Consider the following 25,635-nt stretch of genomic DNA (forward strand, 5'->3'; position numbering starts at 1 on the left):
CCACTGTTTCCAGGTGTGAAATTGTACCATCTGCACAGACATTTTCATTATTTTTATTTGCGTGTAATTTCCTTGTGATTGGGTTTTGGAAATAATTCTTCCCACCCCCTGAAACTTGTTCTCACTTTCAAAGACCTAATTTCAGTAAGGTGAGGTTGATCCAGATGTTTGTTTTTTCTTTGTTTGTAATTTGAAATGACAAAGCACAAATTATCCAAATGTACCTCTGTCCAGCCAGCTCTTTAGGTAGCACAGTTGTGGGCACAAACTGCATGCGTTATTCCTTGTTTGAACCTCTCTTGGGTCAGCCACACAAAAAAAGAGACATACACAACTACAGATACCAAACTAACAGATACTGAACTAACAAGAAAAATGTTGGTTTTTCAGTTCTCTCCTATTCCTTCCACCCAGTTTAGCTACAAAAAAAAACTGAAAAGATAATGTGAAAACAAATGGTATAACTTGGATAAGACAGAAATGCCATAGAAAGAATGGTCTCCCATATTATTGAAAGACAGCCATGTGCTCTACTTTCCACAAATTTACAACCCTTTTAATCTTTTTGTTATCTTTTAAAAATGTCTTTGCTGTCAAAAAGCTTTCACATTTTTCAATTTTTTGTGCTGTTGATTGATCAAATTCACAATTTTTGTGGGGTAAAACTCTGGTCACAATTCTAAAAATTTTGAACACCTGGGAAATGCTATTAAATTTCTCTAAACTTTTGCCAGCTGCACGAACCTCAACAGTGGGATTATGTTTTTATTGAGAAAACAACTTTTGAGACAAGACTTTTCATCCCAAGATTTTCTGTGATTTCCATTTCCCAGTTGGTTCTTTCACTGAAACAATGTCCAGTTGATGAACAAAATTAATGTCTCTGGTCTCAGGTGATTAGCATGTTTGCTCATTAAAGCATACTTCACTGTACAGACATGTGGAATGTTGTCAGCAGTAAATCCATTTTTTGTTGATTTTCAGTCTACTGTTGGTAGATGATGCTGAATTTCATGTCTTACTCAAGTTACTGTAAAGCTTCAACGCTGAAATAGAAAGTCCGTACCAACAATACATATGTACATTACTTTTTGGGAGTGCAGTATAAAAGTAACAAAATTATTGCCTTTGTGTGTGTGTGTGTGTGTGTGTGTGTGTGTGTGTGTGTGAACATAGAGAGCAAGACAGAGTTGAGAAATTGTTTCAAGTCTCAGCATTCTTACACATGTTCCTTGCCACCAATGGTTTATTTCAAAAATATAATTTAGGACCATATGTACAAACAGCATCAAACATACACAGTTCAAGTTCTGCTATATCAAAGCAGAATTTCTTTTGTTGTGCCTAACAGAAATTCAAGCAAGTGTCTCCTACAAGATGGGAGAAGTTTCTGTTATTCCTAGCAACAAATCTTTGGAGTGCATTGTGGCAAAGTCAGTGTGGGGTTGGACATCTGATCCAGTGTTCACCAGTGATCAGGGTTCGATGCCCCGTTTCAGCATGGTGTTGTGTCTTTGGGAAAGGCACTTTAGTCCAGTTTTCCTCCCTCCACCCAGGTATTCTTTCAACTTCTGCATTCACTCGTATGCACACGAGTTGGCTTTTACGTGTATGACCGTTTTTACCCCGCCATGTAGGCAGCCATACTCCGTTTTCAGGGGTGTGCATGCTGGGTATGTTCTTGTTTCCATAACCCACCGAACGCTGACATGGATTACAGAATCTTTAACGTGCATATTTGATCTTCTGCATGCGTTTACACACGAAGGGGGTTCAGGCACTAGCAGGTCTGCACATATGTTGACCTGGGAGATCGTAAAAATTCCACCCTTTACCCACCAGGCGCCGTCACTGTGATTCGAACCCGGGACCCTCAGATTGACAGTCCAACGCTTTAACCACTCGGCTATTGCGCCCGTCTAACCCAGGTATGAATCCGACTGGGGAAGGAGAGGGTTGGGCCCCGCCTTTCTATGCCAAGCCCTAAACATAGTGGATATAAATTCACTGCCCGGATGGCTGCAAAAGGCTATGAGACTTTTCATACATCTGACTTCATAAACCTCAGTGTCTTTTGTTGGACATACAACCACAGCCTGTGGGCTTGAATTGTGTAAAACTATGGAAGAATCGTAGAACTAGGCAGGTAAGTACCTGTTGGGCAACCAGCACCAACCACTTCATTTGAAAACAACAACAAAACCCACATTCTACTCCACTTCTGGGGAAAAGCAGGATATCTCCTCAGTAGTGGAAATAAAATAAAGTGATTTTGCATCATATTGTTTTTTTGTTGTTTTTTTGTGTTGTCATTAAACTTTCTTACATACACACTTATTTACATGTCTCATCAAAATATATGCTGGCCGATCCCTTCATTGTAGGATCACACAATCACAATGATGACCAGTCAGCCATTCAACAACTGCTGAACAAATGTACATTGTGACAAATAAGCTGGACAGTCAGTGTTGACAACACAGCTCTTTTCACGTGAGAAGACTGACAAGAGCATCAAGGAACTTGGTTCTGTCGCTGGATTTCAGCTCGATAACTGCAACAGAGGGTCAAGTGCTTTGGAATCAGAGACACATGCGTTCACATATACTCATTCAAAATTAGAGAAACAAACACACACTGCATATTCCTAGCTTGTATTGTTGCATTCGTATGCCCACAATCATCACCTGCATTTTAACGCTGCACACACACACGCGCTCTGTACAGCTGCATTCTCCCCTCACACTAATGACGCAGCGCATATGCGTGCATATACACATGCTATGACCCTGTACATCTGGCTGGCTCTGGCTTTGAGCTACAGAAATGGCCTTCAGAACTGAGACATACACTAGTGTGGCTCTGAGGTGTTAAGTCACAGAAATGAAACATGTCTGCTTTATATCGAACAGTACCGACTGAACAAATGTGTATTTTTTCTTTCTGTAATTTTTTTTATTTTTTATTTTTTTTACACACAAAGTCGTTCCCTAACATTAGAGACTGAGGTGTGCTTTTTTACACTCAGTTCAGTTCCTTTCCACTAGAGACTGAGGTGCACAGTACCATTCACCAAATTTCAACAGTGACAGACCCACACGCACACACCCTGTGTCAAGACTTAAGCATCCATGAGACAGTTCATCCAACACACTGAAACTAAATTTATGCTCACCTGAAGATTTATGATTGATTTAACAAAATCAACAAACTGAGAATAAATGGTTTGAAGAAAAGAAAAGAAGAACGTACTCGTTTCCAGACACACACAAAGGCCGCAAAGTAAAAAAACAACAACAGTAAACCACTCTCCCTCCTCGGTTGTTATATAACATGATTTCCACACAGGGATCACGCAAAATGTATGACAAAATAAAATGATCACAATTCACAGGAATTCACACAACACCTATAATGAAATAAACACAAATCACAGGAACTACAAACACAACAGGAATTACAAAGCACTTCTGATGAAATGAAATTACCACAATTAAATGTAAACAAAAGTAACTTCATTGCTCACACACACACATCAAACACATGCTCATTCACACACACACCAAACACACACTCATATACACAACTTCATTGCTCACACACACACACCAAACACACACTCATATACACAAGCACACCAAACACGCTCATGCACCAAACATACACATACACTTATATACACACAAACACACACTCATATGTAAACAAACACACACACATATATACACAAACACACCAAACACACACTCATATATACATATACACGAAACACACACAAAACACACACAGAGCCACTCACTGTGGGTGTCAAAGAAGTTGTGTCTGGTCCGTGAGGTGGTGCTGGCTGCTGCCTGTTCGAAGGCCTTGCCAAAAAAACTGCAACACATTTCTCCATGTTCACCATACAAAGCATGAAAGCACAAGTTGATAAAGAGAAAGTACAACGTAAGACGCAGTGCGCAAAGGTTAATTAAACACTAATTTGTTTACAGGAATCCTCAGAAATGAACTTTAACAACATCAACAAAAAACAACACTAGACATCTCAGCTTAAGTGCTGTTGATTAGTGCGCTCGTCAGTGAGAGGCTGTCACCTCACTGAGACCAGACTGGGCTTACAGGTCAGGATACAAGTCATCACTCAATATCAGGACTTCACCCTCTTTGGATCGGCATTACCCTTTTTCAGCACAGTCAGTCATTGAAAGATGCTCAAAAAGTAGTACAACTGCTTTTCTTCTTCTTTGTTCGTGGACTGCAACTCCCACGTTCACTTGTATGTACACGAGTGGGCTTTTACATGCATGACCGTTTTTACCCCACCATGTAGGCAGCCACACTCCGTTTTCAGGGGTATGCACACTGGGTATATTCTTGCTTCCATAACCCACCAAATACTGACATGGATTACAGGATCTTTGCTTGCGTATACACACGAAGAGGGTTCAGACACAAGCAGGTCTGCACATGTTGACTTGGGAGATTGGAAAAATCTCCACCCTTTACCCACCAGGTGCCTTTACCGAGATTCAAACCCTGGACCCTCAGATTGAAAGCTGAACTGCCTTTTAAACACCTAGTAGCATAACCCAACATGCTTTGTCAGGCCTTGAGTGCATGCACTAAATATTTGTGTGAGTGGATTTCTTTTATGAATTTTGCCAGAGGACAACACTCTCATTGCCATGGATTCTTTTTCAGCGTGCAAAATGCATGCTGCACATGGGGCTTCGGTTTATCATCTCATCCCAATGACTAGATGCTCAGTTTGATTTTCCAGTCAAACTTGGGAGAAAGGGCGAGAGCAGAATTCAAACTCAGACCTTCTCAGACTCTGTGCTGGCAGAAGAGCATCTTAACCATTCTGCCACCTTCCTCCTTTTTTCACATCTACACACATCATCACCCAGCTCCTGAATTTTAAACAAAACTTAACTCATTGAACCCTTTGCCTGAGCACTGCTAAGGCCTGGAAATTTGTTTACCTAACTGCCATGTTCCAACATATGCCTTGACTGTAAGCAATGGGTATTAATTTCTACAGAATTTCCGTCTGCATCCACACGTGTCACTTGGAAGTGAAAAATGGTCTATTTCAGTCTACTTTCTGCATTTTCCTACATCAGTATGGCAGAGAAGCCAGCTGAGGCTGTAACCTCCCCATGGTTGAATGGGTTTAAGTCTTTGTGACCTGTGAGAGAAAAAAAAAGAAGAGGAAAAATGCACTTCTTCCGTCTCACTCCCCCATGAAACAAAAAACAACAACAAAAACCACACACACACAAAGCAATATAGACAAAAAGTGTTGGGTGGCAAGCGGCAGCCATACAAACATAACGTTCACAGTAACGTGCCCATAATTAAAGTCACTACATTAAAGTTAATCATGCACAATCATAGTCCAAACTGTAAGACAACTCAAATATTTGAAGTCATGACTGACTCACCATAGTTTTGATCAGCAAGTGGGGGGAGGAGGGGGCGGGGAAGAAACCGTTTGCTCACCAACAGAAATCACTATTTTGTCAGACATAAAGCTGGGTGCTAGTTACCCAAAAATACAAGAATCTGATCTACCCATACCCATAACGCTTACTATTCCTCCCTTGAAAACTACAAAAAACAAGAACCTACCCTAACAACAACTCATCCCCTCAAATAACGCAACCTTTAAGACCAGGATTCCAGAAAACCCAAACCCTCACGGACAGTGTACTGGCAGATAAGCGTCTTAACCATTCTGCCACCTTCCTCTTTACCACAAGTAACAATAGGTCACTGAACCCCACTCCACCACAAATAGGTCACTGACTTTTTCCGCTCATCATCGGTGTCCAGGGGAGGAATGCCGATGACCAGCAGGGTCTCTGAGTCGGACACTGTGGGAATGGTCAGCACCAACGGTATTGAGGTCACTCGCCTGTTTCTCGTCTGAACACACACACACACAACATAGAAATCAAACCATGTCAAACAAAAGAAATGGAATCTTTCTGCCCCTTTTGGGGTGTGGCAGATACAAAAGCCAGTAAACACAAAATTACACCTTCAGTCCGACAATGTTAAATGAAACAAGCATACCCCCCCCCCCCCTTTCTTTTTTTGTTGCAAACAATAGTAAGTCACACAAACTTGTTTTATTTGTAAATTAGTGTTATTTGTCAGTTTTGTTTGTGACTTACTATTGTAACAACAAATAACACTAATTTACAAACAAAACAAATCTCAGCATATAGACATGTCAGGACAAGGAACAAATCATACTGCTTTTTACCCAGCTGAACACACGGAGGCCATTTCAGGGCAGATAATCCTGTCAATTCTTTACTCGGTCCACACCACATACAATTCAACTTGTACCATGATTACTTCCCCTGTGGACCAGGGAGAAAGAGATTCAGATTCAGATCCAGACATTTTTCTTTGTTTAAGGCCTTAGCACCACACGAAGAGGGGCAAAAACATAACTGTACAATCAAAGAATTTTAACAAGCATCACAGGTCCTCTGAAAAACAACAACACAAAAATTAAGACACAGTCGTCTCAGAGAGATACAGAGAGAGAAATATACAGAGAGAGAGAGGGAGACAAGACAAGACAAATGGTTCATTGACTTAAGCCTTGCTCATATCAGGGGAGGGGGGGGAAGTGGAAATCAAAAGCATCAAAACACATGCAAAATGTTCTTCCACACTCTCCGATACACACATAGAGAGAGGGAGACATACAGAGAGAGAGAGGGAGAGACACAGAGAGAGAGAAAGAGGGAGAGGGAGAGATACAGAGAGAGAGGGAGAGATACAGAGAGAGAGAGAGAGAGAGAGAGAAGGACAGAGAGGAAGAGCACCTCACCACAACACTCTGTGCCTCCAGGAGAAACCTGGCCAGTCGTGTCAAGCACTGTGGCTGAGAGAAGAACTTCAGGTCGGCACTGCCCTGCAACACAACACACAACAACACTGGCCCTGTTAACTCATTCTACTCCAGACACCAGTAAACTCATACCATGACTACCTTCCCCTGTAGATCACGTATCAGTCTTCTCGTACCAACATACAATCCAAATTTCATTTATTCTACCCTGGTACACTTGGTGTTCTAAGCTAAACCGTTCACCGATTCTGGAAGCATGAAAGCAGAGCTTTTTATCGCACTGGTCAACTCAACGACGTTTCATTGATTTTCCCAGTTTTAGTGAACTACCCTATTTTTTACTGCAGTGGTCTCATGTAGTGCTGGTCCAGGGGAGGTGTAGCAGGTATGTTGATGCAGGTTGAGTGAGTTATGACAGAGCTTCCTCATTTATCTACAGTTCACTAACAACCACCCACAATCAAAAAACTGACGTATCAAAAATGAGTAACAACAAACATTATACAAAAAAATGATGTATCAAAAGTCAATTAAGAGATTAAAAAAATGTATACATCCCACTAACATGTCCCCCTAAAATACAACCACCCCCCCAACACGAACCCAAACCCTGCACCTACCTCCTGCATGACAGCATAGAGGAAGGGCCCTGCGCAGGCAATCTGGTGTGTGTCCTGGAAGGTTCGAACCTGGGCCATCAGAGCTGAAGCTTGTCGCTTGGCCGACACGATGGCTTTCTCCAGACTCTCTGTGTTGGATCTTCACACAGAACACACACACTAAAGCATGCAGTTATATTGTTAATGGAATTCCCCTCACACCCCCCTTTCCTTGTTAATTATGTTCAGGGATATGAGAGGGACTGAATCAAGACCTAAGAAATAGCCTCTGGGGCTTTTCTGCGGCAGTCACGCCCAAGTGACAGACACACTTTAAAAATATTTCCATAGTGGAATGGAAGAGCACATTTACATGTTTCTGTGTAGCTCTCACGTCCCTGTATGTTTAAACACACTTACTGTGACCCACTGGTGCACACTCTGGCGTTAAAGGAAACTGCTGTTCCTAGTTCCTAAAGTTATGTCTATTTTAACATACTGTAATGTACTGTGACCCACTGGTGCACACTCTAGTGTTAAAGGAAACGGTTGTTCCTAGTTCTAAAGTTATGTCTATTTTAACATACTGTAATGTACTGTGACCCACTGGTGCACACTCTGGCGTTAAAGGAAACTGTTGTTCCTAGTTCTAAAGTTATGTCTATTTTAACATACTGTAATGTACTGTGACCCACTGGTGCACACTCTGGCGTTAAAGGAAACTGCTGTTCCTAAATTTATGTCTGTTTTAACATACTGTAATATACTGTGACCCACTGGTGCACACTCTGGCGTTAAAGGAAACTGCTGTTCCTAAATTTATGTCTGTTTTAACATACTTTCCTTCACTATAACCCACTGGTGCACTCTGGCAGGGGTCTGATTCCTGTCCTGTGCAAAGCACTACACTACCCACCTGGAAAAATCTCAAGTAGCTGCAGCTAGTATGTTCCCTTAGTACACTACCTCCCTTGTTTATGCAAGCAGTGCCCTCTTTTCCAGCAGCCACCTTCCATTCCTGAAACCTATGCGCCAAGCAGCAAGGTTGTTTTCATGATTATTTTTCATTTTTTATAGTTCTTTTTCAAATTAAAATTTTTTTTTTTTATGTTTCCTGTCTTTTGACTGCTTGAACTTCTATTGTTACAAGTTAATATGTTTTTTTTACAGGACACAAGAATCGACTGATTGATTGATATGGATACTTATATAGCACCTATCCTCGGTCGGAGACCAAGCTCTAAGCGCTTTTACAAACATGAGGTCATTTGCACAACAGGCTGCCTACCTGGGTAGAGCTGACTGACAGCTGCCACTGGGTGCTCATTCATTTCCTGTGTCACGCACACATAAACACTCAGACAGACATGTAACATTTTTACGTGTATGACCGTTTTGTTTATTCACCCCGCCATGTAGGCAACCATACTCAGTTTTTGGGGGTGTGCATGCTGGGTATGTTCTTGCTTCCATAACCCACCGAACGCTGACATGGATTACAGGATCTTCAACGTGCATATTTGATCTTCTGCGTGTGTATACACATGAAGGGGGTTCAGGCACTAGCAGGTGTGCCCATATGTTGACCTGGCAGATCAGAAAAATTTCCACCCTTTACCCACCAGGCGCCGTCACTGAGATTCGAACCCGGGACCATGAGATTGAAAGTCCAACGCTTTAAACATTCAGTTATTGCGCCCTCTTTTGGATAAGCAGACTAAAACTAAGCCAAGACATCATAACCATTCTGCCTCCTTTCTCACAAAGTCATTAACTCCCCCCCCCCCCCCACCCCCCCCCAAAAAAAAATCAATCAATCGTTATTTGTCAAAAGGAAACTGAGAATGTTTGTTCCTGTCCAAAAGAACGGGTCTCACTTGACGTAAGCATTTTCACAGTCCCACCACATAACTGAAGAAATTCTTAATACATATATATAGTTTTCTATTTCAGTATTAGTGCAAGACTGACGTGATGTACTAGACTCACCTGTTTAAAACATCCTGTGCCTCCAGGAAGTTATCGGTGGGAGATTTGTTCCTGTCCTGCACACAGGTATCTTTCTTTAATTTCATGTCTTTTCACTTTGTGAGTGATATCAGATACAAACAACATGACATTTATTCATATGTCAATAGAAATGCCTGTAGTGTACTGTATTATATTACTTTTTTGTTTTTATCACAACAAATTTATCTGGGGTGAAATTCAGCCTGCCACCTTTAAAAAAAATTAGTCTGTAAAATAACCAGTTACTCTTCAGGTAAAATAAACATAAAAACTAAAACAAATGGATGAAATTATGCTGTAAATAACAAATTAGTCTGTGAAATACCACACATACCTTTCAACTGTATGAATATAAAATTATTTAAAAAAAGTAAAATCATTCTGTAAAATAATAAATAATGCTAGTGTAACTTTTCAGTCTTATAAATAAAGCATAAAAAAAGAAGTAAAATCAATCTGTAGACTCTATCAAAGTACACTACAGTAGAATAAACAAAAAGACCAGTCCTGGTCCTTTCAATATAAAACGAATCCACCCACCCTCACCCTGTTATTTGGCAGCTGGCTTTCTTTTTCTCTGTACTTTCACTTAAAATTCATAATAAGAACATTTAGGCATGGCTTGTCTGATATTGCTGCTCGTGGTTTTCATTACTGACCACATACTGAAAGTGAACTTATCTGTCCATTCTGTACAGATGCATGTGAAAGTGAAATTCAGTTTGTATTTTGTTGTACCCCCTAAGGATGATATCAGAGAACAATTTATCCTAAAATAGGTTTAAAGGCATAGTTCTATATTCACACTTAAATTGCTGTTGACCTCTGTGAATGGAGATGTTTTCAAACACTTTGCCATGTATTTGTATAAGTAGTTTCCGATTCATTTGTATATAACTTGCAATTGTGTCAGTCTAATTCAATGTCAGATGATGATAAGGATACTTAATAATACAGCACCTATCCTTGTTCTGAGACCAAGCTCTAAGCACTCCACAAACACAGAGCCAGTCGCACAACAGGTTGCCAAGCTGGGAAGAGCCGACTGACAGCTGCCTTTGGTCGCTCATTATTCATTTCCTGTGTCAATCAGTCAGGTTTCAACCACACACACACTCACACAGACATGTTACTTTTACGTGAGTGACTGTTTATTATCCCTGATTTAAAGATTTCATGTTTTCACACCTCCCCTCTAAGAGTGGCTATGGCTTATAATGAATAAAATATCCACACTCTGATGGAGTGAAGTTACTCACCACTCCCTCCAGCACTGCTGCACACCCCAACACTACATCCGCTGCACACAGCTTGATTTTGAAGCCGTAGTGGGCGATGAAGGATGGGAGGATCAGATCTTGCATTGTCAATCTGCACATCAAAACCCTTATATCAATAATACTGCTACTAATATATGATGATGATATGGATACTTACATAGCGCCTGTCCTCGGTCAGAGACCAAGCTCTAAGCACTTCACAAAAATGGAGTCATTTGCACAAAGGCTGTCTATGGGTAGAGCCAACAGTCAGCTGCCACTGGATGCTCATCATTCGTTTCCTGTGTCATTCAGTCAAGTCTCAGTCATGCACACACACAGTCATGTAACATTGTGTGTGTGACTGTTTTGTTTATTTATCCCACTATGTAGGCTGCCATACACTTTTTTCAGGGGTGTGCATGCTGTGTTATGTTCTTGTTTTCATAACCCACCAAACACTAACATGGACCACAGGATTTTTAACATGCAAATTTGATTTTCTGCATTCATGTACACACAAAGGGGTTTCAGGCACTAGCAGATCTGCACGTCTGTTGACCTGGTAAACTGGAAAAATCTCCACCCTTAACCCACCAGGTGTGATAGGGACCTCAGGAAACTGGGGGAGAATCCTGCGCTCTAACCATATGACCACAGCACCCATTAATGGCAGTAAATGTTTTCCATGAACACGCTGGCAGCAAATGTTTTCCATGAACACGCTGGCAGCAAACGTTTTCCATTAACACTCTGGCAGCAAATGTTTTCCATTAACAAGCTGGCAGCAAATGTTTTCCACTGACAAGCTGGCAGCAAATATTTTCCAAACACGTCTTGTCAGAAATCACCTGGATACTGTTTGTTAATCTGTGTTGCATGGTGTGTGATTTTCTTGCTCATCAATCTGCCATCAAATAACAGAGTAACAGTTTCATTTAAAACAATTTCATGCCTTTCAAAGCACTTTACACATAAATATCAGCCAGACACAATACACACAAGAACACACACAAACACAACATATGAATGCTTTCACACACAAACACGCATGGAACAGAAGCAGATCCACAGAATACAGATATGGAATGGACTGCATTAATTACCAATTATGTAGAGATAATGTAGAGTGACGCACCCATATTTTGTCATGTGTTCCTGCATCAAGCGTTTGACGTCGGCCTTTATCTGGGAGTCCATGGCCGAGTACTGCTGTTTACACTGCACCAGTGGGATCCTGAAACAACACCTTTCAGCTGAAAATTCACTGCGGCATTGCAGGAAATGAAGGAGACAGACAAACTCCCCAAAGCAGGAAGCAGACTCACCCAATCTGCCTACCCCCTTAGCAAACTATTATTATCTTTATTTTCCAACATTTTCTATTCAGACAAAGGTTTACAGATACAAAATTTACATATTCTGTGCTTCAGAAAGTATAGGGTAAACACATAATTATGTTCTCATTATTATCTTTATCATTACAACACACACAAAGCACCCACCCCATCTCGGCGAGGAACTCGTGCAGACGTTTCTGGCCCTTGAGGGTCCAGATCTTGAAGCGGCAGGCCATGTTCATGGAGTGGCACAGGCTGTCAAACAGCGACCAGTGGCGGTACAGGGTCAGCTGCAGCTCCTCATCGAACATGATCTTCAGACAGTTCACCGACATCAGCGTCTCGTCCTCGTCCCCTCTGAAGAATAGTATGGGATGCAGGCCGATTAAAAACAAACAAACAAAACAACAACAAAAAAAACAACAAAAAACCCACACATAAAAAAACACCAAGAAACAAAATCATTCATTTCATCTTTGTCACCAGTTCTTACATAAGTTTAAAACTGAGGGTACCAAAAAATAAAATAGTTTGGGGTCTTAATGACAAACATAAGTCTGTCTGTCTGTATGTATGTATGTGTGTGTGTATATATGGGACCTAGGGCAAATTGGAGGTACAAATTGGGATGGTCCAGCACCCTCTGTCCTTATACTACTTATCAATTATCTTCAGAAATAAAGAATTCTGTCTTGTATATACAGAATATTTTTTCATATAAAAAAAAAATCAAAAATCTTTTTATCTTATTTATTTTTTTACCCTATCCATCCAACCCAATCAAAGATTTATGCATCACACATACAAGAAAGAAACAACACATAAAACATGATCTTCAGGCAGTTCACTGACAATGTCTCGTCTTCGTCTCCTGTAGAAAAGGTATGTGATACAGGCTGAATTTACTGTACTGCATTATACTGTATTGTACTGTAAATTTAAAAAGTTTTTGTTGTTGTTGTTTTTTTACATTTTGTCAAAAAAGATGTCCTAGTGCGCTACCTAGGAGAGCTTGTCACTCACTGCAGTGCCACCCCCCACTACCTCCCCCCATCCCCCTTTTTTTTGTTTTGCCTGCAAGTGTATTTGTTTTCCTATCAATGTGGATTTTTCTACACAAGTTTGCCAGGGACAACCCTTTTGCTGCCATGGGTTCTTTTACATATGCTAAGAGCATGCTACACATGGAGGAGGAGGGGGAAACCGTATGTAAAACCCAATCTACATAGCACAGTGCACTCATTATCATTATTTTACATCTGTACATTCTCTATGCTATCATTATCATACCGTCCACAGTTAACATAGTCTTACTTTTTTCATTTATGCACCTTTAAAGACAGCTCTTCCACTTTCTTGATTACTCAAAATTTCATAGAAGACTCAACACTAATAAATGTATTGCATTATTCTTGTTCAGACTGAGATGGAAGGCAATAAAACAAAATTATGACATTTTACATTCAACAATCATAAATACAAATCATTCTCTCCCAGACACACAGAAAGAAAGGAAGCAAGCAGCAGTTAAAAGCGCCATCCTGGTGCCCCCTAACCTGCCCAGTCTCCGGCCGGCTCACCTGTGGTTGTGTCTGGACACATGGGACTGAAGAGCCATCACACTCTCCATGTACTTTTCCCGGGGAATCCGAAAGTGGACAAACTGGTCTGTCACGCCTATCACAGCTAACCTGCCACAGGTAGCACATCAACATCGCACATTAAAAAAAAAGTGTCACAGAAACGTGTTGAATTATGTGTTGGATGTCTTTCATGTGCACACACATCAAAAACATAGTCCAGAAAGGGGCAAAACTATGCATCAGATATCTTTTGTGAAGTCTCTCTCTCTCTCTTTTTTTTTTCCTACCTCTTTTTAATTTTGATTAACTGTAAGAGGTTTTCATAATACATTAACGAAGATTAACTGTAAGAGGTTTTCATAATACATTAATGAAGATTAACTCTTGGTTTCCCTAATAGCATGTGTAAGATAATACAGGTCAATTCTAATAATAACAAGTGATATGAACCAATGATTTCTGACGCTTCTGTGTATACTAGAATGTTTGAAAATATGCCTGTATATATAATTGAAAAAAAAAGTTGATTAATTCATTTCTACCAGATGTTCAACTTCGTACTGGAAAGAGAGCATACAGGTACACATACACAAACACAGACATAGAGATTTATTGCATAACATAACTATGTATTCTTTAGATAAAAAAAATTATAACTCACCATGCTAAATCATTTGTGTCTTTTGAAAGTTTCCAGACCATTTCAAACATTACTAGGGAAGCCTGAAACACACAACAACAAAAAGGTTTATAATCACGTCAGGAAAAATGAGGCCTGACTTGAGACCACCCTTTCTTTAACTCTTTCGCCACCATATGTGACTTGCTCAACTACATAGTACACCGCCATATGCGACTTTGGTCAACATTGAGGTGTCATGTTAAATGGACCATTTTTCACACTGCAACAACTTTCCATGCACAACAGAAAAATGACTAACCTTTGCCCCCTGACCGAGTCTGAAGTGAATAAATCCCTTGCGTTGTTTTGACATAAACAGAATACTGTGACTGAGAGCATGAAGTCTAAAATACCTGGCGCTGAGGAGTGTTTTTCACACAGAAAGAGTTAACCCATCAACTGCTGAACCTCGGTGAAATGAGGTCAGCATGGCATGAGCTTGAAGTGCAGTTACTGCTTTTTGTCTGTTCATTAAATGTGTCATAGATTATGCAAAACAAAAGTAATGCAATCCCAAGTGGAAGAAGTCCAGATAATGAATGGTAACGGACAACCTGACCTGTAATCTTCTGTCTTATCTCAGTGAGTTGACAGCCTTCAGTTATGAGCATACTTGTTATCAGTAGTCAAAGTGTTAATGGCTCTACCTCTATCAAAAAAGAAAAAAAAAAAGTATCATAAAATAATTTTTTTTCCAGTGAATGAACTATGTATGATCAGTCTCTCACATGATGATGGCTGGTTTTGTTAGTTTTTTTTAACTGTTCACCCGCCCCCCCCTCCTTGATTTAACTACAACTCTCTGCAGGACTGTCATCTCCAGCACAGAAACCACTAGTTGTATTGACAACCCAAACATTAGCAATTTCATTTTCCACTGAACTGTCTTTTGCAAGCACTAGCTGCTTTAAACCCATCTTATTTGCAACCCCCCCCCCCCCCCCCCCAAAAAAAAAAAACAAACCAAAAAAAACAAAAAACAAAACAAAAACAAACACACACACACAAAAACCCCACAAAAAACAAAAAAAACCAAAAAAAAACACACACACACACACGAGAATTATGTGTGAGTGTGTGTGACAGTGTGTGTGTGTGTTTTGTGCATGCATAATATGCTGTATTTGTTTTGTTCTGGAATAATCTATTTTTAATAGAGGCTTGGGTTTTTTTTTCTATGTTTTTTTCCGTTTTACTGTAAGTCACTTTATATATGCCTACCTACTTCTACACAAACACAAAAAGAGAAAAAATCAACACTGAGTAAACTGAAAAGTAACTGTGCACACACAAACATTAACACATTAATATTTTTCCATTTATCTTACATTAAGGTTTGTCTTCAAACTTGCCAAATGGATAATTACTCACCGCAGTTCCATATGACGAAAATTTCATGTAGTCGAAGAGCACTTTGTTTCTAAAAACAGAAGACAGTTATAGATGACTTGTAAATAATCCGAGTGGACACAAAATAACATTAAATAATTTTAGCAATACAGGCTTAAAAAAAAGAAGAAGAAAAAAAAGGCATTTTAATAAAGTCTGCATCCACCACTTTTACAGTAATGATAATAACAGAGATACATATAATAAAGGCACAGATAATATAGATAATAATAAGATATGTAAAATAACACAGAGATGATAATAACAATGCACAAATAACATTATTATCATAAATAATTTAACATTCTTACTTTCATTGCTTATGAAATTACAGATAATAATAAAGATAACAATAATGAAAATAGAATAAAATAATAAAGTTACATAATTTATAATGACAACAGTGTGATAATAAATATACAGATAACAAGTAACAATAATGAAGATATAGGCTCTTCCAATAAAAAGATCTTTACATCAACACATCACACCCTTCTTTGAAGACTTACTGACAATGTTTCTCTACCAAAGTCTTCCATACAATATTTCTCTCTATTCACATGCAAGTATTGTACTACTATTTGCTACAACACACTTCTCCATGTAAAATTCATTGCCATTATGCAGCCAAACCCATATTTCAAAATATGCGGATCCCCCCCCCCCCCACACACACAAAAAAACACACCACTGAATGGTGTTTACAAGGGAAGAAAAGGGAAGGTCCAGCAGCACCATCAGTCATGGAGGCTGTGATGGCTGTTGTCATAACTGATAAATCATATCCCTAAAATCCTTGAAAATTTCAGTTTATTCCTCATTTTTGACTCACTTGTGTAAACAAAGTGAGTCTATGTTTGTTTGTTTTTTTGTTTGTTTTTTCTGTTTGTTTTTTTTTGCTGCCCCATCATCTGCGCCGTTTCAGTGGCATTACACCCACGCCGCTCATTTAGATTCCCCCATACACGGCCACACCCGGGTTCGTCCGTTGCAGTCCCGGCGTCGGCAGTCCACAGGGAACCATCGATGTTAGGTCGTCTGGAGGCCACACACCAGAGGAGACCCTGCACTGCTGCTGAGTCACTTCGGTGGTGTTCAGTGGTGCCTGTTCTGTTTTAACGTACTTAGGACACCACCTACTAAGCCCCCTACTAACGAAGTGAGTCTATGTTTTAACCCGGTGTTCGGTTGTCTCTGTGTGTGTGTGTGTGTCCGTGGTAAACTTTAACATTGACATTTTCTCTGCAAATACTTTGTGAGTTGACACCAAATTAGGCATAAAAATAAGAAAAATTCAGTTCTTTCCAGTCATCTTGTTTAAAACAATATTGCACCTCTGGGATGGGCACAAAAAAAATAAAAAAAAGAAGCCAAATTATATGCAAACTGCATTTACTGTTATATTTATATTTTTTTTTATTCTCTAAACTTGGCACTTTGATCTGATATTCTGACACAACAACAAGAGCAGTCATTTTTATCATTTTTTGTTCAAACAGGAACTCCTTTTGCTAAGCATGGAAGTTATATTTATTTTGCATGTCTTTGGTGCAGATAGTAAAAAAAGGGAAATTAATCTGTAATTAATGCTAGGGGACTTAATTTGCTTTAAACTGATCTTTTTCATCTTAAACATTACATTTTGAAATTATACTCAATACATAAAAAGCTTGTGTGTTTTACTCTCAGTGTACAGGGCTTTCACTATGTTCATTCGCCCAAGTGGTCTTTTTCGGAAAATACTAAAATCAACAGGACGAGTGGACTTTATAGATCTATAGATCTATTGGCTGAGCCCTGAAGGTCATGGGCAAAAATCAATTGCGTACACATATTTATAGATATTCAAAGCACGTGCTCATATTCTTTGCTAACGCGAACGACGCCATTTTGATTCAAGTTGTTGACCTGCCCGTTCAATCCTATATTCAATCGACAATACACGATAACATGTCACAGAAAGTTGGAGAAGGAGACCGTTAAATATTTATTCAGAGAAAGATTTGTGAACGCCTCATCACTTACTGGATTATGCCCCAAACTGCCATAAAAATATCCACAGAATCAGTCAGAATTCACAGTTAAAAATTGTAAACCATGCGGGTTAATACCCTTGAATTGGTGAAACGTAAAAATTTCGTCTTGACTTTTCTCAAAAAGAAGTCCTTTTCACTTCATATGACATTTAGAAGTACTTGTACTTGGCTCTACATGTTATTAGTTTAACAAAATACTAAATTTTCATATCAACTTTAAAACTATAAAACTAGAATGAACATAAAAGAGAAATTGAATCGACCAAGTCATACTACATTCCTGGCAGGTGTAACTAAACTTGTACATCTATCTAGATCTAGAGAAAACGGCTAAATGTTGCAGTGTGATTACGGCGATAGCCACGTCTCCTTTACCGCGGACTTAAAAAGAATTTTTTATTGCCCTTAAAGATTTTTTGAATGCCCAAGATACACCAGAATAATATGATTTAAACAGCATTCTCACTGCGAATACCGCAATTGATTTATCGCCCTTTAAAAAGGTATGTTCAAATATTAAATTTTAGAATGTCAGTTAAGGAGCCACAATAGTGTAATGGGTAAGACAGTTTCTTCTCACCCGAACACGCAGGGTTCGAATCTGGTTACGACTTTTTTTTTTTTAACCCGAAGCTTTATAATAACAAATACAGAACACATTTTAACGATTAGATTTTTTAAAAAAGTGTATCACAAGTGAGTCTTGAAGGCCTTGCCTCTCTTGTTATAACATATATTCCTGATGGTAAGATTTTCTGGGGGAGGTATACATAACAATGACTGGATACGCACACATCATTCAGACAACAAGCATACACAGGCATACAGGTGCCACCTCTGCTTCAACACAAACCTGTTTTCTTCCCATTTCCTACGCTCCTGTCTTCTCATGATGACTTCATCCGTCAGCTTCTTCCGACCTCCTCCGTCTTCGTCATCATCTGACTCTTCTGACTGACAAATAAACAACAACAAAACATTACTGCAGTTATACCACCCTGTGTGTGTGCATGTGCGTGTGCGTGCGTGTATGTGTTTGTTCAAACACCAAAGAATAGATTGCATTCTTGATATTTGGCCTATCTTTAAAATGAAAACATGAAACATCAAGGTCTAAAACTGAGTCAATTTCTTTGATTTTGAATCATGTCTGTTAGTAATTTCTTCAGTTGGAAAAACAAAACAATACAAAACAAAAACAATAACAAAGCAATGTGCAGACAAGAAACCATGTGTGTAATTACACATCATCCAATTATAAAATACACAAATATGTACAAAAACGTCTGTAGTCTCTAATACTGTAATGAAATGAGGAAACATGTAAAGACTACATGTACAAGTGTGCTTGTGTCTCCTGTAGATGTGCACTGATCTACGCTGGACCAGAACTGATCCACTGGCTGGAGCTGTACATTTAGCCACAATGGAATTATTCAAAGCTCCCTCCAGAATTTGACAGCTGTATCCTTTGTTGCCTTCTGCTCTTCTTCTGCAGACAAATTCACCCTCTAGAAAGTAATCTAATCACAGGTTAAAATCTGCACTGTGGCAGAAAATGACTCAACAAAATATGTTATTTTGTACTGTATTACTTTTTGTCACAAAAGTTTCATCTGTGTGAAATTTGGGCTGCTCTTCTCGCGGAGAATGTGCCGTCACAGTTCAGCACCACCTGTTTATTATTTTTGTCTGCAAATGTATTCATTTTCCTATCAAAGTAGATTTGTCTGTAGAATTTTGCCACCTACACCCCTTTCGTTGCCGTGGGTTCTTTCATGTGTGCTTAGCGTATGCTGCACATGGCACCTCAGTTTACTGTCATATACCTATAAATGCCTACAAAAATCTTTCAGGACACTTATCTATTGATACAGTCCTTAACTGGCTTCAAAAAGTAAAATAGTGAAAGTAAAAAAAAAAAAAAAATTTTTTTTTAATCTCCCATTTTTGTGTCAATTCCTTGTTAATTCATATTTAACACAAGCACATACACACAAAAAAGGAAGCTTTCATTACCTCTTCTTCATCTCTGAAGACTTCATCAAACTCTGGCACATTAGTCAGGTCATCTGGCTTTACCAGCAGTTTGACTTGTACTGCATTGTACATGTTGTTCACATCTACTGGTCTATGACTGAAATTACACACATACACAAACATATTAAAAAGATGGAATCAAATGTCTGCAGACTTCAGTACAGGTCATAGATTAAATCTGTTCCAGTTACTTTAATATAACAAATTTTAAAACATATGTTTGAAGTTCCATTAATTATAATAAATAATAATGGACATTTATATAGCGCATTTTTCCAGGAATACTGCTCAGAGTGCTTTACATTTCGTTTCTTGCTCCCCTCTCAATAACTCTCCACCCACACGCTCACAGAAACATGTACCAGAATACGCTCACGCAAACAATACACAGACACTGAGACTGAGAGGTGTAATAATTTCTGATGAACAGGCTTCTGTTCAGATTTAAAAATTTTATTTGTAAATCAATTTCTAACATTGTATCTAACTTTACAGTTCATGGAGCTTAAGTTCAACACAAAACTCCTATCGCTTATTGTTAAATCTGACTACATATGATTCAAACCAAATAAACTATTCAAAATAAGTAAAGCATCCATTCAACCAGCTGATCCATCTTACACATTACATAAAGTACAGCAAGTCTCTGCAGGGATAAGTGCAATGGTTGACACAATACTTAGAAATCAAACTGAAGTAAAACCAAGAAACAGACACTGTATATAGACAAAACAGAGAAATAATACATAATGTCCATAAATTTACTAGACAGTTTACATATTCATCATAACTCAATATTCATTTTACATGCATGCGAAAAAAGGCGACTGACAAACATGCATTCGTACCCTTCAGCTTACAGCTTCAAAAACAACTTTTAGAATCTGCTCAAAGTCACGCTGTTGCAAATTAGATCTTTCACCAACAAGAAAATGCTTCCTTTCTTAATCACTCATACAGGTTCATCAATTTTCTGATCTTTACCATAAATTCTTGCAGAAAATACAAAGCAAGAAGTGGGTTCAAACCTGTCACAGATGTAGAAACAAACACCATCCTCAGGCTGAAGCAGCTCAACCACGTCAATTGATGCTCCACAGTTGATCATCACCACATGCTGGATCTGTGCACACAAGTTTCATTCAGTGTGTGTGTGTGTGTGTGTGTGTGTGTGTGTGTGTGTGTGTGTGTGTGTGTGTGTGTATACATTTTTTTTTTTTTTTGAAGTGCCTTCTGCTTTATTCACATTACTAAGTAATAATACTAATACTCCACACCCATCTGTATTTATACTACATTGCAGTGGCAGTCTCTTCTTGAACAAACTTTAGTTCAACGATCACTCCATGTTTCAGTGTTGAATCAAGTTGTTTAACTTAAGGCCGTATCTGGCGCTTCGCAAAACTATTTTGATTTGTCAAACAGATTTCAGCGTGCTACAGTAAATACAGAAAGCTGATGAGAAAAAACACACTAAAAAAATGCATGTTTGCTTATACCTTCAATCTATGATCAAGTATTGCTGAGGTTCATTCTTTTTTCAGTTAATTTCAACATCTATTGAATGGTTAAGATTAACCAGTAGAGTGCTAGAGAATTTTTTTTTTTTAAAAGTGCTCTCCCCTTGCCAGGGAATTTTGTGGATTTGGGGGTAATAAATCACAAAAAATTCTAGCACAAAAGCTATGAGTGATACAGAAAGAAAGTTTTTGTGAAGGAAAATGAGTGTAGATTCTGCTATGGGTTTCCCCCCCCCCCCCAATTCGGTTGATTGTAGATAACTGTTCAGGCATGTAAAGTCAAGATAATAATTTTTGTGCAACAAAAAAGACTATTTCCACCCCTACAAAGTAAAGAAACAAAACAGCTAGAAATAGCATGCCTACTGTCAGATTATACCTGTAGAAGAAATTAAAACAGGCTGTCAGTTTATGAAAACAAATCACAGCTTGTGCAGACATCATGTAAGTAAATCACTGTCCCAACAGTGACAATGGTGGGTATAGTCAACATAAAAATCAATCACCGTCTCAGAAACTAAGCTGGCAAGCTTTTTGACTGCTTAGAGCTTTCGCAAGTGAGAGGGCAAGAGGGTGAAGTTCTTTGATGACATTCACACCTTTCAAGTTGCACATGGGCCGATTAAAGCGTCTGCTGTGTATCCGGCTTGCCACCTCTTCAAACAAGTCATCCATCTGATTCAGTGAGAAAAAAGCGTCAAAAACAAAAAGCACATGTATCACGTCCAGTGAAGGTTCAACCCTTCGTTTCATGAAAATTGTGGAGCGTTGGAGGTTGTTGATTTCCTGCAGTCTGCATTGAAATATAAGTACATTTGTTCCCAAAAGCCATGCCCCCTTTATGATCTTTGGCTGACATTTAACCTATCGTCTTACATCACTCCTCTCCCTCTCCTCCCCTTCTTCCAACGCTTGCTGCATGTATTCCGTCAGCCATAGCCATTTGTTCAAAAACGCTGTCTGACTGGATAGACAGACTGAATTACCATGAAACGGGCTGTCAGTTTCATCACTGTTGTTGTCAATCACCTTCGTTCTCAAACCAACCATCAAACAAGAGAGATCCTTCTCCATTGTGAAAGCTGTCCATAATCACAAGCAGAGCTTTCAGAATTGTGTAAATCTGCTGACTTTGACTATTTGCTTTACTGGACACAGTTTTCAATGCCTTTTTTTGCACATGATGCAACCCCCTTTTCCAAGCATGTATCATGTGGTAAGTTAGCAAATTATCATTGAGTACAGAGTAGAAAGGGGTCTTCTACCTGATGCATTTATATTTAATTATTATTTTTATAATCCAGACACATCAAACTAACCGTTCAGAGTCTGTTTATGTGAATTGAACCAAACTCCAATAAAGGAAAAATCGGAACATATGCAGAACATCAGTGGATGTCTTATAGGCACTATGGCGATACTTTTTGTAGGACATCAACTGACGTCTTATAGGCACTCAACCAGTTAATTGGATACAAAAAATTGCACATCTAAGCAGAGCATTCAGCAGTTACATGCAAAGAAAAGAATGAAGCCTTAAGCATGTCAAGAAATAACACTGAGAAAAAAAAATCCAAAAACTAAAGGGGTCTTGATGTCATGTCCTGTAACAATTTGTTAAAACTAGTAAAAGCACAAATCTGTGCAACACTTCAGTATTAAATACGCAGTTTGGGGCTGGCTTTGTATCATTCATTAATTCATTACAGTTTCTATTCATTTTAAGTATTCAACCCCATTCAGAACATTCATTTTCAACATTAATTCCTAAATGAATTAGGATTTAACAGTGCAGCATATCTCTTCATAACTAACCAACACATAGCGACAGTTGCAAAAAATGAATACAGTTGTAAAACATAATTTGCACACAAAGTCTCCAAAGTAAGTGTCACTGTCAGTCAAATTCAAACTTCACTTTCGGTTGAAAAAACAAACAAACAAAAAAACTAAACTAAAATAAAATAAAAACTCACCCCCTCTGAGTTGTCCACGTAGGCTTTCTCCAAGTCCTCTTTGCCCGCCACAGGCACTATTGTGTAGACAATGTGATCGCATTGCAGGAGGTACTAGAAAAACAGAAACAATCTAAGTCTGTGTAACATTCAGGAGAAGAAGGAGGAATTTTGTCTTGTCACAGATGATTGTAGACATTTTGTTAATAATTTTCACATTTGTTGTTACATTCAAAAGACAGGAGAGGAAGGGTGGGAGTGGGGGGATGGGGGAGATGAATGGTGAGTTGGGGGAAACTGGGCAGATGCAGGGTGGAATCAAACAAAAATATCAATATGTGAAACAAATAGTACAATTACAGACAATTATGTGGTAGACTTTGAAAAAGGAAAGTCTAAGTTTAATAATTTAACAAGAAAAACAACTGATCATAATGTAAAAAGTATATTTTTTATTTGTTTGTTCCCAGTGACCTTATGGAATCAAATAAATATCAAAATGTGAAACAAATAGCACAATCACATAGCAGATGTCACTGCATAAGCCATGCAACATAAACCATGTCAGAGATGTTGGAACACTGTGGTTTATCTATTCAATTCTTTTTCCCCACTGACAAATCTTCCCACATTTTTTTCTTCAGTTGTCAGTGCACTAACCCCTGCATTTGGTATTTTAAGAATCTGGGATTCATAATCAAGTTAGAAACTAAACATAAAACTGATCTCACAGTCATTACTGGATACTGTTTTTGGGCCTAAATTTACACTTTGTCAATAGTAAGCCAATTGATACTAAAATAACTGAGTAGCAAATTCTGCAAAAATACCATATGTAAGTCCTCCCCAACAACTCACCCAGGATTGAACTTAAACAAGATGTTTGACAAAAGACAAGAGGAAACTTTATCAATGTATTACATACTTTGAAAACAGTACAATACAAATTGCCCCTAGACACAAATGAAACATCTCAACATTTTTTTCCCCTTTTCGTTTATTCATTTCTAGTCTGTTCATCCAATATGATGATAATGGACTGAGAACATCTCAACTCATTTTACTTGCATACATGTAGTAGTGATGTGCCTTCATTAAAATTCAAAGTTACATCATGGTCTTCCGGTGGTTACATAAGGGTGATGAGAAACAATGCATGGATGTAGTTTCCTAAAAGCACAACTACTTTCAGTTCTCAATACCAAGTAAAACATACCAACCTGAAGAATCTTGCAAGCGCACAGTGCATCAACATCGAATGCAACCAGAATCAGCACACGCTGTCAACAGATCAATTTCATCCAAGATTAGCATGCACTGTGGAACTGTTATATCACATAATCATTTGACTTGGGTTTAATAGCCATCCAAGTTAACAGACTTCCGTACTAGTAGTTTCAAAGTTTAATGAAAAATGATTATATTGTAAATCAAAAGTGAAAAACGTTTAATTTAAAAACAAACAAAAAACCAACAACAATAAAAAATAAAAAAAACCCAACAAAAACCAATACTATTGCCAGTACTCTTGTGGTATGGCAGAATTAGTATTTCAACTCACATCATGCCACATTCATTAAGACAAAGTGACCATGATCACTGACAACAGATGAGGGATCAAGTTCCTTTAAGTGAAATGGATCTATTTCACAAGATTACCTGTTTTGACTGCAGCTGAACATTTCTTTGATTAATTACTTGTTTTGGTGTGTGGCAAATATTCACTATAAAAACAGTTATGTCACACTTTCGCATCCTAAATTCCTGGAGCTGAATTTTGGATTCTATAGTGGGACAAAAAAAGAAGTGGGGTGTCATTCAGTTTCAGGAGTCGACGTGACTTCATGGTTTTAACAGGAGTTCAAAACAGCAAAACCTAACATGGTGCAGCAGCCTGTTACACAACAGTAAATGAAAACTAGCCGAGCCCTTACAAGCGTTGCTCAGCATGCAGCCCTGTCTTTACAAATCAACTTTCAGTTTCTTTGATTCATCTAACGTGCTGTATGGAACTTTACTAACACTTGATCTATGCGTGCACTATCAATTACATAAGAAACGACATAAGTAACTTCGCATAGGACACTATTACTTTATGTCAAATACACTACCTTATGCTGTATACACTCGTAAAATTCGCGTTTCTGGTTCTTTATCAACATCGTTGCATGTGTTTTTCAGACTTTGGCGCGCTGAGCCACAACAATGAAGCGCATGGAAGAATTTTGAGAGTTTGGTTGGACATAAATATTTAACCAGGTCTGGCTTCAACAAATCATGTAGAAGTCTCACTTTTTAGTAGAATTGGAACACAATGAATGATAGTAACACCTAGTTGAAGTGTCTTT

At 38.6% G+C, this 25,635-nt stretch overlaps 1 protein-coding gene across 1 annotated transcript; it reads right to left on the minus strand.

Moving 5' to 3' along the window:
• Nucleotides 1–1,137: 1,137 nt before the first annotated feature.
• On the minus strand, nucleotides 1,138–25,585 carry LOC143288420 (cell division control protein 45 homolog). The gene is made up of 18 exons (XM_076596891.1): nucleotides 25,399–25,585; nucleotides 24,508–24,567; nucleotides 23,309–23,401; nucleotides 20,841–20,935; nucleotides 19,792–19,909; nucleotides 18,626–18,726; nucleotides 15,719–15,767; nucleotides 14,327–14,388; nucleotides 13,663–13,773; nucleotides 12,248–12,439; nucleotides 11,881–11,979; nucleotides 10,743–10,854; nucleotides 9,463–9,518; nucleotides 7,495–7,633; nucleotides 6,854–6,937; nucleotides 5,813–5,931; nucleotides 3,800–3,876; nucleotides 1,138–2,554 (listed from the first exon to the last, which is right to left on the minus strand). The coding sequence occupies exons 1-18, from the start codon at nucleotides 25,447–25,449 to the stop codon at nucleotides 2,490–2,492; spliced, it is 1,683 nt and encodes a 560-aa protein (XP_076453006.1). The 5' UTR covers nucleotides 25,450–25,585; the 3' UTR covers nucleotides 1,138–2,489.
• Between the last annotated feature and the right edge of the window lie 50 nt (nucleotides 25,586–25,635).

Source organism: Babylonia areolata, chromosome 12, assembly GCF_041734735.1.
Source record: "Babylonia areolata isolate BAREFJ2019XMU chromosome 12, ASM4173473v1, whole genome shotgun sequence".
NCBI classification, from domain to species: domain Eukaryota; kingdom Metazoa; phylum Mollusca; class Gastropoda; order Neogastropoda; family Buccinidae; genus Babylonia; species Babylonia areolata.